This window comes from Trachurus japonicus, chromosome 15 (genome assembly GCF_045865225.1).
Source record: "Trachurus japonicus isolate A0001 chromosome 15, Traja_1.0".
Taxonomy (NCBI): Eukaryota; Metazoa; Chordata; class Actinopteri; order Carangiformes; family Carangidae; genus Trachurus; species Trachurus japonicus.
The window spans coordinates 30651539-30664109 of NC_140921.1; the positions used below are offsets into that span (position 1 = coordinate 30651539).

Sequence of the window (12571 nt, forward strand, 5' to 3'; positions counted from 1 at the left end):
TGGATGTAAGAACTTTATCAAGATAAGAAAAAAGTTGGCAATTTGGACTTTCACAGAGAATTATTTGAGAAAGTGTAAAAAAAAAAAAAAAAAAAGTGGGAAGAAAAAGTTAAACATGCAATGTTTTGTGTAAAGCACATCAGTGTGTTGCTGTTGATTTGAAGGGTCAGCAACATGTGTGTATCTTTTTGTTGCAAGAATATGACATTTTAAGGATTGTAATGGCAGAGTTTCAGTTTGATGTAGCTGTCATCATCAAGTGTTGTGTCTTATCTTGCTTGTTTGTAGAGTTTTGCAAAAATGAGCCAAATTCTGCAAAAATTCTGTCAGCAACTGTCTTACATCATAAGTGTGATTTGACTGTTGAGTCTCTACAATGGAAATGATCTAAAGGGCGACAGAATCCTGAGGAAAACACACAAAGAGCTGTAGAAGAAGAAGCTTCCTGCTCTGATGGCCTGATTGGTTTCTGGTGTGCAGGTGCAGCAGGGGCCGGAGTGCGCTGACTGCCCGAAGAGCCTGGTTTCCCTCTGTCTTGTTGGACAGCAGCAGTGGATGTGTTTATAGTTTCCCACTGCTGACAGCAGTCTGAACACACCGGCATGGAGAGGCTTCGCAGGTCAGCATGTTACTCCTACATTTGATCAACATCATTCGCCCCATTGTATTTTTACTACACATGTAGGGGAGAGCGGGGTAAGATGAGCCAGTGGGTAAGTTGAGCGACGCCTTGTTTCTAAGAAACCATAACAAAAATTGAGCATGTGACCAAATATTTAGGAAGAAGGCATCATTTCATGGAGTCTGTGATGGTATGAACCACATTGGTAAAGTGGTTTGACATTTATGTCCAAAAAAACATTTTTCACTCTCGAAAGTGAATTTCGTAAATTTCATGATAATTGTGTTTAGACCAAAAGAGATCATTATAAATTGTTTTATACATGAGTTGTGTTATCTATGAACTACATTATGAAGTAGTAAACCACCACCATGCACCATTTTAGCTGTGGGGAGTAGTAAAGTCAATATGGTAACTGTGGGGTAAGTTTTGTCTTATGTCCTAATTATTAATTCAAGGTTCTGGATGTTTATAATTACAGTAAGTATATTCCTGAAACACAGGAAAAGTTGTTTATGGCGAGGCCAAGCTTTACTTCCAAAGAGAAGAATTAGTTGTTATTCCCAAGATGCGACAAAATCGCAAAACTCCCCAAACCTCAGTGAGTTGGTCTCAGCAGGAAGTCCCAGCAGTTTGTATTAGCCTGCAACCTGGACAGGAGGAATGTTAAGTAAAGGGGGAGGTGGGAGATGGATGGAGGGGAAGGAGGGGGGGATGAATCATCTGACCCCACTCCTATGCTCAATTTACCCCTACAAGGGGGCAGGTTGAGCCATGAGACCACTTTTTTTGAACATGCTATATTTTAAAAACAGTTATAACACTCATTCTGTTTGTTTGTGGGGATGCGCAACATCCTGAAATATATGCAAATATGTTAGCAGAGATGGACAGAGTACTCGACCCCAGTACTTGAGTACAAATACTACTGGTCAAAATTAACTCCGTTACAAGTAAAAGTAGCTCAGTCGACTCGACATGTTACTCGAGTAAGAGTAAAAAAGTACTTGCTTTTAAAGGTACTAAAGTATCCAAAAGTACATGCTTTTAAATTCACTTAAGTAAGAGTAAGAGTAAATTTCTTATTTTTCACATCAATTAATGACTATAATTTTTTCTAAATGAATGTAAGGAGCTTTTAACTCTTGTTTGTGAGAATGAACTCTTTGATAGCAGCTGCACTGATGTGCTGCTTTTAGGGGTTAGGGTTTCCTTCTTTGACAAACACAGCTTGTGTCCAATAGGATTTTAGAAAAAGACCTGAAAGTAACCAGTATCAGCCTTCCTAGAAATTAACTCGAGTAAAAGTAAAAATATTTGTCTTGGAAATGTATTCAAGTAAGAGTAATAAGTACTAAAGAAATCTAATACTCAAGTAAAGTACAAATCCTCTGGATATGTACTTAAGTACAGTACTCAAGTAAATGTACTCCGTTACTGTCCACCACTGTATGTTAGTTGGCAACAAAACTACAATTGTCTTGATGTAGTGATCCTGAATATAAAAAGTGTCTCATCTTACCCCACTCTCCCCTACCACTGTGATGACATGGCCGTGCTGCTGATTTCAGATTATCTTGTGCCGAGGTGTTGGGGTTCATTCGGACCCTGACCCACAAGAAGCCTCTGGACTCGGAGGGAGAGGAGTCCACCTTCTGCCGGTGCCTGACCACCCTGGACCTGGTGGGTCTGGGCGTGGGCAGCACTCTGGGAGCTGGTGTGTATGTGCTGGCAGGAGAGGTGGCCAGGGAAGTGTCGGGCCCCAGCATCATCATCTCCTTCCTGGTGGCGGCGGTGGCCTCGGCCTTTGCCGGTCTGTGCTACGCAGAGTTTGGCGCTCGTGTGCCCAAGACGGGCTCGGCTTACCTCTACAGCTATGTGACTGTAGGAGAAGTGTGGGCTTTCGTGACCGGCTGGAACCTGCTGCTGTCCTATGTTATTGGTAAAAACCTCTTCTTCCCCACATTTTGACAGTGCACCAAAAAGGGATGGATGGATGAACATGGCCACAATCAGATACTTCTTACATCTTAACCAGATGAAGGTTTTAGTCTTGGAAAGCTGGATTACATTTCATTATATTATATGACCCTTCCCTTCACCCATGTACATTTTAAAGGGACAACAAGGAGTTTTGGAAAAGCGAAGCGTTTTCACACTACATTTATGAGCCTCTGCGCACACCGTGAAATTCTTTGCGCAAGACAGACTCATGTTTTCATTCATCAAGAATTAAAGTCAGAGGTTCGAAGACGATGACATACCGTCGTAGTTCCCACCATAAACGGCGATTCGGCGGCGTTATTGAGAATAACGCAGCCGAATCGCCGTTTATGGTCAGAACTCGCCATGAAACCGAAAGTAAAGAAATGCTGGTCGGCTCGACCAGCATTTCCACCACCACTAATAATAACAAAATAACGATAGAGACAAAACGATATATTTATCGAAAATGGGCCCATTAACAAGTGTGAGTAACGTAGATTCATCCACATTAACGTGAGACTTTTTTATAACCAAATAGAAACTCCTCGTTGTCCCTTTAACTGAGTGAGTTTTTACCGGTGATGTTATAGGAATAACACGTGTTTACAGCACTTTCTTCCCACTCCTGAAATCAAAATGAAGCTTTGTTTTGTTTCCTGCAGGAACATCGAGTGTGGCGAAGGCCTGGACCGGGACCTTTGATGACCTGGTAGACAATGTAATTGCTGAAACTCTGTCAGAACACACACCCATGGACTCTCCTGGCTTGGCTACATACCCTGACTTCTTTGCTGCAGGGATCATCATGTTGCTTGCAGGTAATATCTATAAATCTGTGACACTTTACAGTACAATCCTTCAAGCTGAAATCTGTTGATCTTTTGTGTATTTTCAGTGATACTGGCATACGGAGTGAAGGAGTCTGCCATCCTGAACACAGTTTTTACTGCAGTGAATGTAGCCGTCTTGTTTTTTATCATCATCTCTGGCTTCATAAAAGGAGACATCAGCAACTGGCAAATCAGTCAGGAGAGTATCCTGAACGCAACTCAACAAATGGAGTAAGTAACATTTCTATTAAAAAGAAAGAAAATGTATAGTGACATTTTTCAGGGGTGACCAAGATCCCTCCTGTAACCACCACCCTCCATGATGGAGAGGTTTGACCACACAAATTATCCTAGGAGCTATGTTGTCAGGGGCTTAAAGCCCCCACTGGGGTCTCCCAAGGCAAACAGGTGATGGAGCCAGACCAAGAGCAGTTCTACAGCCCCCTATGCTAAAACAACATGATGTCATGAATGTATGACAATATGCACAGTTACACAGTACTGGTAAAATCATACTTGTTTTTGTTGCCAGATGAGGGATTGTGTGTGTGTGTGTGTGTGTTTTTAAAGATTAATTAAAGGGATACTTCACCCAAAATTGATAATTCACCAATTTTCTCCTCACCGTCATGCCAAGGAAGGGTTTGGAGAACTTTCAGAGTTATCAAAATGCTTTAGGAGTTCCAGGGGGGGTCCGGCTGGCAACAGATTTCATATAATGGCGGTGGATAGAGCTCACTTTTGAATCATCCAAAACACACACTATGAAACATCCAGATACCTCCATACTGCTCGTCTGTACTGACCCAAGTGTCCTGAAGCCGCCACATGAAGAGTTGTTCGAAAAAAATGTATTTGTTCTCTGTTTTCAACCTTGTTGTAGCAGTAGCTCCAGTGGCTCTGTTGATGTTTGTGCGCATGCACGACATTTGCTGCGAGATGTTCTTCCGTGTTTACATCAAACATCCAATAGTTTACAACGACGAATGAACATCTGGCAGCAACTCTCACACATGCGCACAAACATCAACAGAGCCACTGGGAGCTACTGCTACAACAAGGATAAAAACAGAGATCACATTATTTTTTTCCAAATAACTTTTTCATGTCATGGCTTCAGGACACTTGGGTCAGTACAGACGAGCAGTATGGATTGATAGTGTGTGTTTTGGATGATTTAAAATCCGTTGCCATTATATGTAAATCTGTTGCCAGTTGGACCCCCCCTGGAACTCCAAAAGTGTTTTGATGACTCTGAAAGTTCTCCAAACCCTTCCTTGGCATGACAGTGAGGAGAAAATTGGTGAATTATCAATTTTAGGTGAAGTATCCCTTTAATTAAAAACTGTCAATGAGTGTTCTATAGTCAGAAGTAATTTGGACCTTTATCATCTCCACCAAGAACAATAGAGGTTGCCTGGGTTTGAATTTGTGATGCCTGCAAGCTTTAAGAAAAAGTGCACTAGGAGAAAGTTGAAAGGAGCAATGTTGAGGAAAGTCCAGAGATCTCATTCTCACCTAATTTGATTTATTCTGAATAAATGAGCTCTATTTGACAAATATTCTATATAACCAACACACTGTTTGGTTCAGTCATTAATATGGTTGAGGAGCACAACACCCTCAGAGGTGGATATGTCAAAACCACAGCAAACAGTGTGACAAGAAAGCTTTCAGGGCCACTGACTGAATGGGGAATATACTAGAACTAACTCTGAGTGACAGCAGCTGACCATATATCCTTGTACAGGAACTGGACCCTGGCATATAATGAAACAGCCGACCTCGGTGTTGGTGGCTTCTTCCCCTTTGGCTTTGATGGGACTTTGGCTGGAGCAGCAACATGTTTCTACGCATTTGTCGGGTTTGACTGCATCGCCACAACAGGTGCTGTTGGCTGGGTTCACAAAATTGAATGTAGTGTGTATTTTCTTAAATTTCTCGGAGAGCGTGACGTGAGTTTTGTGCTTACAACCTGCTGTTCCAGGTGAGGAGGTGCAGAACCCCCAGAAGGCCATACCTCTGGCAATCGTAATATCCCTGCTAATCTGCTTCTTGGCCTACTTTGGTGTGTCAGCTTCTCTGACGCTGATGATGCCCTACTACCTGCTGGACACTCAAAGTCCTCTGCCTGTAGCATTTGAATACATCGGCTGGGAGCCGGCCAAGTATGCTGTGGCTGTGGGATCTCTCTGTGCACTGTCAACAAGGTAACCCTGTAGATATGGTGCTATACATGAAGCTTTCAGAGAGAGGTTTAAATGAGATGCTGAGACTTCTATCATTCTGTTGAGGAGAAGATGAGTGGTGTTTAGAACTGATTGACCCCTGGGACGAAGGTTGGATCAGAGAGGATGAGGATGCGGCTCTCACAGGGAAAATAGTTGTCCTCTTAGTAGAGCACCTTTCAAAACAAAGTTACAAGGTGCTAAACAATGATTAGTGCAAATGAAATACATAACAGTAAAATAACATTAAAATACAGAATAAAAAACTAAAAGAGTCACAACAATTAAAAAAATGGAATCAGTTTAAGAAGGCCAGACGATAAAAGTGAGTTTTAAGAAGTGATTTAAAGAGGTCCCCTTTAGTGACCAGGTGAGTTTGGGGTACTTTGGGCTACCCAGAACTTGGGCTCTTTGTATTTTTTATTAAATTTTTTGTTGACTGATTTTCAAGTGTGTATGGTAGGATTTTCATTTCCTCTTTATATTACCCAACATGTCTATACTGTAGATCAGTGGTTCTCAACCTTTTTGGCTTGTGACCCCATTTTGAGATCACAAATTTCTGGCAACCCCATGTGATCGCGCCCATCAATCAAGATGCTTAATTTATATTTGAGAAAGTTAAAGTATATAGAAAACAGTTGTTTAAGATTGTGTGTTTTTTTAAAATCATCATTTAAAAAAGAATAATAATAAGTTAAAACAATATTTTTTATCAGTAATCTTTTTTATCAATTAGCTACTGGACATTTCAGGCGACCCCATTTGAATTCCAGGTGACCCCACATGGGTTCCCGACCCCAAGGTTGAAAAACACTGCTGTAGATTACCCAACATGGTGAACCCACTATGTTGACCAAAATTGTGAGCTTTCTTTCTCTAAAAAATAAAACTGAGTTGAGAGGCATATTTCTGCTATAGCCTATGTGGATTTTCTGTAGGCTGTTACATATATTTTTTTCTTATACACCACATGTTGATCTATTTCACGCTGAGTTAAATGAGTATAAGTAGTTGCTAAAGCTACTTTTTTAGCTGTAGTTTTACAAACTATACATTTCTACAGGGGTAGAAATGTATTTTGTTCAAACTACTGCCAGGCTGAAGTTACTTGCTACGCACACTGTGGACGAGCTTTTTCTAAATCTTTTCCTAAGGGAAAAGCAGGACTGCAGCACCTTGGTAACCTGAGCATCAAAAGAAAGTTCTGAATCAAAGATGATGCCCACATTATATTACCTTGCATGTTGAAATTAGACAATTTTAAACTTCACGTATGAAATCCACTGGTTGCTGGACAGAGACTGGCAGCTGAAACCAAATGAATGTACTGAAGTGACGGTGTAACCTGGTTGGTCCTGGCTCCTCCTCCACAGCCTTCTGGGCGTGATGTTTCCCATGCCTCGGGTGATGTTTGCCATGGCCAGAGACGGTCTGCTCTTCAAGCCTCTTCGCTACATTAGCTCCAGACAGAGTCCTGTCCTGGCTACACTGTCGTCAGGAACTGTGGCCGGTGAGCCTGCTGCCCTACATCTGTATGACTCAGAGGCTCACTGCTGATGTGATAGAATCATGATCTGGGCTTGGGTGTTTGTTAAATTTGAAATCTGAGTCAGGAAACACACTCAACCACTCAACTGAATGGGAATGTGCTCAGACTCTCAGACTTTGTACCACCCTGTACATGTCAGAGATTTCACATAACCTGTCTGGGAGTCAATGAAGTAATCCAGTGACATACTGTACATGCTGTATGTGTGGGTACATGTCAGGGCTTATTAGATGATGGCTTAAAGTTGATCACCTTACTGGTTACCAAACAAGCCTATGTGGTGTTTGATATCTTTTCTTAAAGGGATAGTTTACCCAAAATTGAAATTTCACTCATTATCTACTCACCCTCATGTGGACTAAGGGCTGGGAGAAGTTTCAGAGTCCTCCGTGGCTTCTCTGAGTTACAGGGGGTCTCGGCGTAGCAGTGCATGTCCATATAACGGTTGCAAATGGATACCAACTGTCTTCGTAACAAAAAGACACACCAAAAAACATCCAAATACCTCCATGCTGCTCGTATGTAATGTCCGTCTTGTATTGAAGCCCCAAAATGTGAAATTGTCCTGAAAAAAATTAAATAAGTCTATATTTCAAGCTTGTTTGTAGCGGAAGCTTCTCGAAGCTCCTCTTCCCTGTTCGTCAAATTAGGACGAACTGGGAAGAGGACAGACCCTGGTTCGTTCAAATTTGATGAACCGGGAAGAGACTTGAAATATAGACTTATTTATTTTTTTCCGGGACAGTTTCGGGGCTTCAATACAAGACGGACATTACATACGAGCAGCATGGAGGTATTTGGATGTTTTTTGGTGTGTCTTTTTGTTATGAAGACAGTTGGTATCCATTTGGAACCGTTATATGGACATGCACTGCTACGCCGAGACCCCCTGTAACTCAGAGAAGCCACGGAGGACTCTGAAACTTCTCCCAGCCCTTAGTCCACATGAGGGTGAGTAGATAATGAGTGAAATTTAAATTTTGGGTGAACTATCCCTTTAAGATTTATATAATATTCTTTTCAATTTCTTATTTTCAGTAAGATGCATAGTTGTTCATGAGAGAGAAAGAGAGAAAAAACCCCACTCAGATCCACTTTAAAATACTAGAACCTCTCTCTAAAAACCAACTGTAATTATTATGAGTTTACAAATCAGTCACTGCAGTTCCTCTGAGACATACAGCCAGTCCTGCATGGGCTTTAATTAAGCATCACCACAGTCTGTATATCTGTAAATATATGTGTATGTTTATTCAGTAATATATACTGTATTTAAATATTTTGCAGCTTTCATGGTCCTGCTGTTTGATCTGAAAGCGCTGGTGGACCTGAGCTCCATTGGGACCATCTTCGCCTACACTCTGGTTGCAGTGTGCATCCTCATATTGAGGTGTGTAAACAAAATGTGTTCAATCAGATGCCAGAAATGTGCTACTTCAGAGACTTCATCCATTCTTCCAACCGTGTCGTGTTGCTGCTTTGTTTTTCCTCCCAGGTACAAAGAAGACGGTGGTTTTATCCACAGACCAGAGCCGTTTACAGTGATGGGGCTGTTAAAGCCTCCGTCTCGACCCACTCCCCGCACATCTAAAAATGTCAACACGGTCATCATCGTGATGTGTGAGTACTCCTTCTCTGCTGCTGTTTGCCTTTCACCTTTCAGCTGCTCTGATGATCAAGCGGTGAGTTTACACACTTCTCTTTTGACATTTCTTGTTGCATATTCATGAGAATGCAGTTCTATGGTAGGCATGTGTTTGGCCAAACCTGAGCAATCTACTTGCTTTTTTCTTCATACCTCTTTTTGGCAACAGTACAATAGCAGGGACAGCCATATAAAAATGAGCGAGTGTAACGTCCTCAAAGGTACCACCAGCTGATCAGCACTGGCTTGACTTTCTGGCACAATGAATAGAATGTAAACAAAACCACACGAGGAAAATCCCTTTCAATATGTAATATGCATTTAAACAAGAAAGAAAGACATACTGTACAGGGAAAAAAAGTAACCAAAAGGGTAATAATTTAGATTTTTATTGTATTTTTCACAACAAAAATCAACATATTTTCACATTCACATAAGAAAAAATTCTCCTCGCTAAAATAGGCTACCTTATTTTCAAATGAAACCATTTGATTTATATCCTAATGATTTTTATCCTGAGCTCTCTGATTCCTTCCCAGTGTTCCTGGTGCTCATTTTAAGCGTCCTGTTGTCTGAGGGAGTGGACTCCCTCCGCAAGCGCCAGCTGTGGAGCGCCCTGCTCACCACCGTCCTCATGCTGACACTGGTCCTGGCTGTTGTCGTCATCTGGAGACAGCCGCAGAGCACCACTAAAGCTGCTTTTATGGTAAACATCATACAATAAATTCCCATTAAAGAATGGTCGGCAAACTAAATGTAGTGGTTCTGTGTGTAGCACTTGGCTCGTCGCTCACGTTTCTCAATTCTGCAAAGGATTTCAGTGAATTCACATAAAAGATACATTTATGGCCTTTAAACAGTGCTGAACCAAATGTTATTTCCATTCATTACTGTGACAGGTCCCCTGTCTACCTGTGGTTCCTGTTTTAAGTGTCTTCATCAATACCTACTTGATGGTTCAGCTGGGAGGAGAAACATGGATCAGCTATGCTGTATGGATGGCAGTAGGTAAGAACAGACTGGGTTTAACTGAGCTTGATAACCATCTTGATATGAAATATTTTACACTCTTCATATTTCACAAAACCCATGAAAAGACTTTAACCAACAGACAATAGTATGATACACTGCCTGTCAACAAAAAAGGCACCACTTGGATTTAACTAAGTTAATAGGTGAGAGCTTCCCATTGGATAATTACTACATGGATGATTATGTTTCAGCTGGCAACAACTCATTTAACCTTAACTGATGCAGTCTGATTTCTTAAACAACCCTGTTGGAAGACACATCATGTGGTCGTAGAAAGATGTTCATCTGTTTCAGAAGGGTCAAATTAATGGCATCAAGCAAATGCAACATCTAGGGAGATTGCTGAGACTAAAATTGTGTTAAGAACTGTCCAAGGCATTATTAAAAACTGGAAGGATAATGGGGAAACATCTTCTTCATGGAAGAAATGTGGTCCAGTGTGACCACAGAGTCCAGACCTGAACCCCATTTGAGAATATTTGAAAAATTGATGCAACTCTGGATGGAAATAAATGTTGTGAGATTGCAGAAGCTTATAGAAATGATGCCACAGTAAATGTGTGCTGTAATCAAAGCTATAGGCGGTCCAATGAAATATCAAAGTGTGTGACTTCTTTTATTTTTTGGGACAGGCAGTGTATTTGTCTACATCAGTACTTTGCCCTGTCCTATGATGAGCTTCATTCTCCTCCTGTACCTCCTTACCACTGCAGCAGCAGGTTCAGTTTGTCCACTAACTTACAGCTGCTGCTGTGGCTGTTCCTCACCATGAGGAGCCACGTTGCTTTGGACACCACTGTTGTTGAGTTGATGTTACACTCTTGGACTTATAGTCTACTATTGACCGTTATCTTTTTTAAACAATATATATTGATCACATATTCATATATATTGATCACATATTCCGCACTTTAAATTATACTTTGTTGTGGTCTGATATAGTTCTGAATTATTTAAAGTCCCCCTCCCGTGACCACATTCTCTGTGGTCTTTAAATTGTGATTATAAAGTTTTTAGCCAAAATCACAAAACCTGTACCATTTCCCAGGGCTCTCCTTCTGCACAGCACCAGCAGCCTTTCACCTCTGAGCCAGATGCAGTGCAAGGCGGGAGCTTGTAGCACTAGTGCCCTCCCCTGGAGCTGTGACACGTCAGCTCCAGTCTCCCTGAAACTGCCAGTTTGTGTCTGCCATTGGTTCACAGCAATTTGAAGGCAGAAAAACTCAGACATGCAATTTTGCACTTCCTGTTCTGCTGCTATGTGCTCTAAGACAAGAAAAATGCCACAGGAACATGTGAAAAGCACGAAAAACACGATTTTCATGGGAGGGGGTCTTTAACGTTTGTGCAATATTGCACAGTGGTGTACTGTCTTGTTGTGTGCTAAAGGCTTTGGCACACGACAGGTCAGTGTTGGTTTGGTCTTTTCATGGTATTTGTTAACAGAAAGAAAATATGATATACTGTCTGCTGTCAACATGTGCATGATGGAGGAACCTGAATGAACACAGGCATCTTGTGACCTCCCCCCTCTGTGCTCAGGTTTGGTCATCTACTTTGGCTATGGGATTCGTCACAGTGTCTTACAGAAGAGGCTCAAGGAGACTCGTAGCCAGCTAAATCCTACTGTAAATATCCATGTTGTGGATTCTGCTGCCTGATGATCTGTGATGCAGTGTGATGCAGTGTGATGCGTTACCGTCCACTTACAGGGAAGTTAAGACGGCCACAGAATACATTTTGTTATTTTACTCAGCACTCAGCCAAAGTGGGATTGACCTGAAGTGTTCTTGTAACGATGTTGCATGTTTTAATGCTAACGTCGTGTTTTGTATGTATGTTGTATGTGTTGTACCTAAAAATACATACACTGTGACTTATATGTATCTTATGTTGTTTTATCCATCATGGCTTGATCAGTCATTCAAGACTGAAGGCATGGATACTGCTGTTTATTGTCAGGAAGTGGACGATGACAGAAATTTTAAAATAGCTTTGTACTGTTGAATGAGAATAAATGTAATAAACTGGTTTAAGAAATAAATATTTATATAATAAATTGATGTAATGTAGTTTTTTTTCTTTGTCCTCTTCGCTGGTGACAGTCAGGTCTGGAGGTCTGTTGTTTTCATGTGTCCATCAGTCCCAGTCTCCTGAGTGGGAAATCTCAGTGAAGCCTAGGCCAAACTTATTCAGATTTCTCACAACCATTCAACTGGAAACAAGGATGAATTTATTAGCATTAGTGATATTGTAAAGTTGCATCTCAAGACCACATTGAGGGAATTTGTTTAGATTTGGCAATTGCGACCAATGTTCACTGGGGTTAAACGAGGAATTTAGATCTGGCTGGTCAGAGGGTCAGGATGATGTCTACTTCTAATGCATCAGGAACTGAGAGTGAGGAAGTCCACAACTAAGTTCAGCTGAGTGTGATTCAACTTTCTCAGAGAACCATAACCTGGATGACTTAACATACACAGTGACCTCATGCAACCATAATGGTCATGTCATGTCCTTTTTGTGTTCCTCTGTCCAGTTTGAGGTTTCCTATTTTATTTTCAAATCACTGTTTTGTGTCCAGCTCTGTGTCTTTCACACCTTGTCAGTCTCTATTTAGTCTATGTGTTCCCTCTTGTCTTTGCCAGTCTGTCTCGTCCACCTTGTCCCTGCCCC

The 12571-nt window shown here is 41.3% G+C and overlaps 1 protein-coding gene across 1 annotated transcript; it reads left to right on the forward strand.

Annotated features, from left to right (window-relative positions):
- Positions 1-488: 488 nt before the first annotated feature.
- LOC146973942 (cationic amino acid transporter 2-like) lies at positions 489-11939 on the forward strand. Its single transcript, XM_085800954.1, has 12 exons — positions 489-619; positions 2194-2564; positions 3271-3426; positions 3504-3669; positions 5189-5325; positions 5426-5648; positions 7043-7179; positions 8506-8608; positions 8714-8838; positions 9403-9569; positions 9763-9871; positions 11438-11939. Exons 1-12 carry the CDS (start codon positions 603-605, stop codon positions 11554-11556), a joined length of 1830 nt encoding a protein of 609 aa, XP_085657080.1. The 5' UTR covers positions 489-602; the 3' UTR covers positions 11557-11939.
- Positions 11940-12571: the final 632 nt, after the last annotated feature.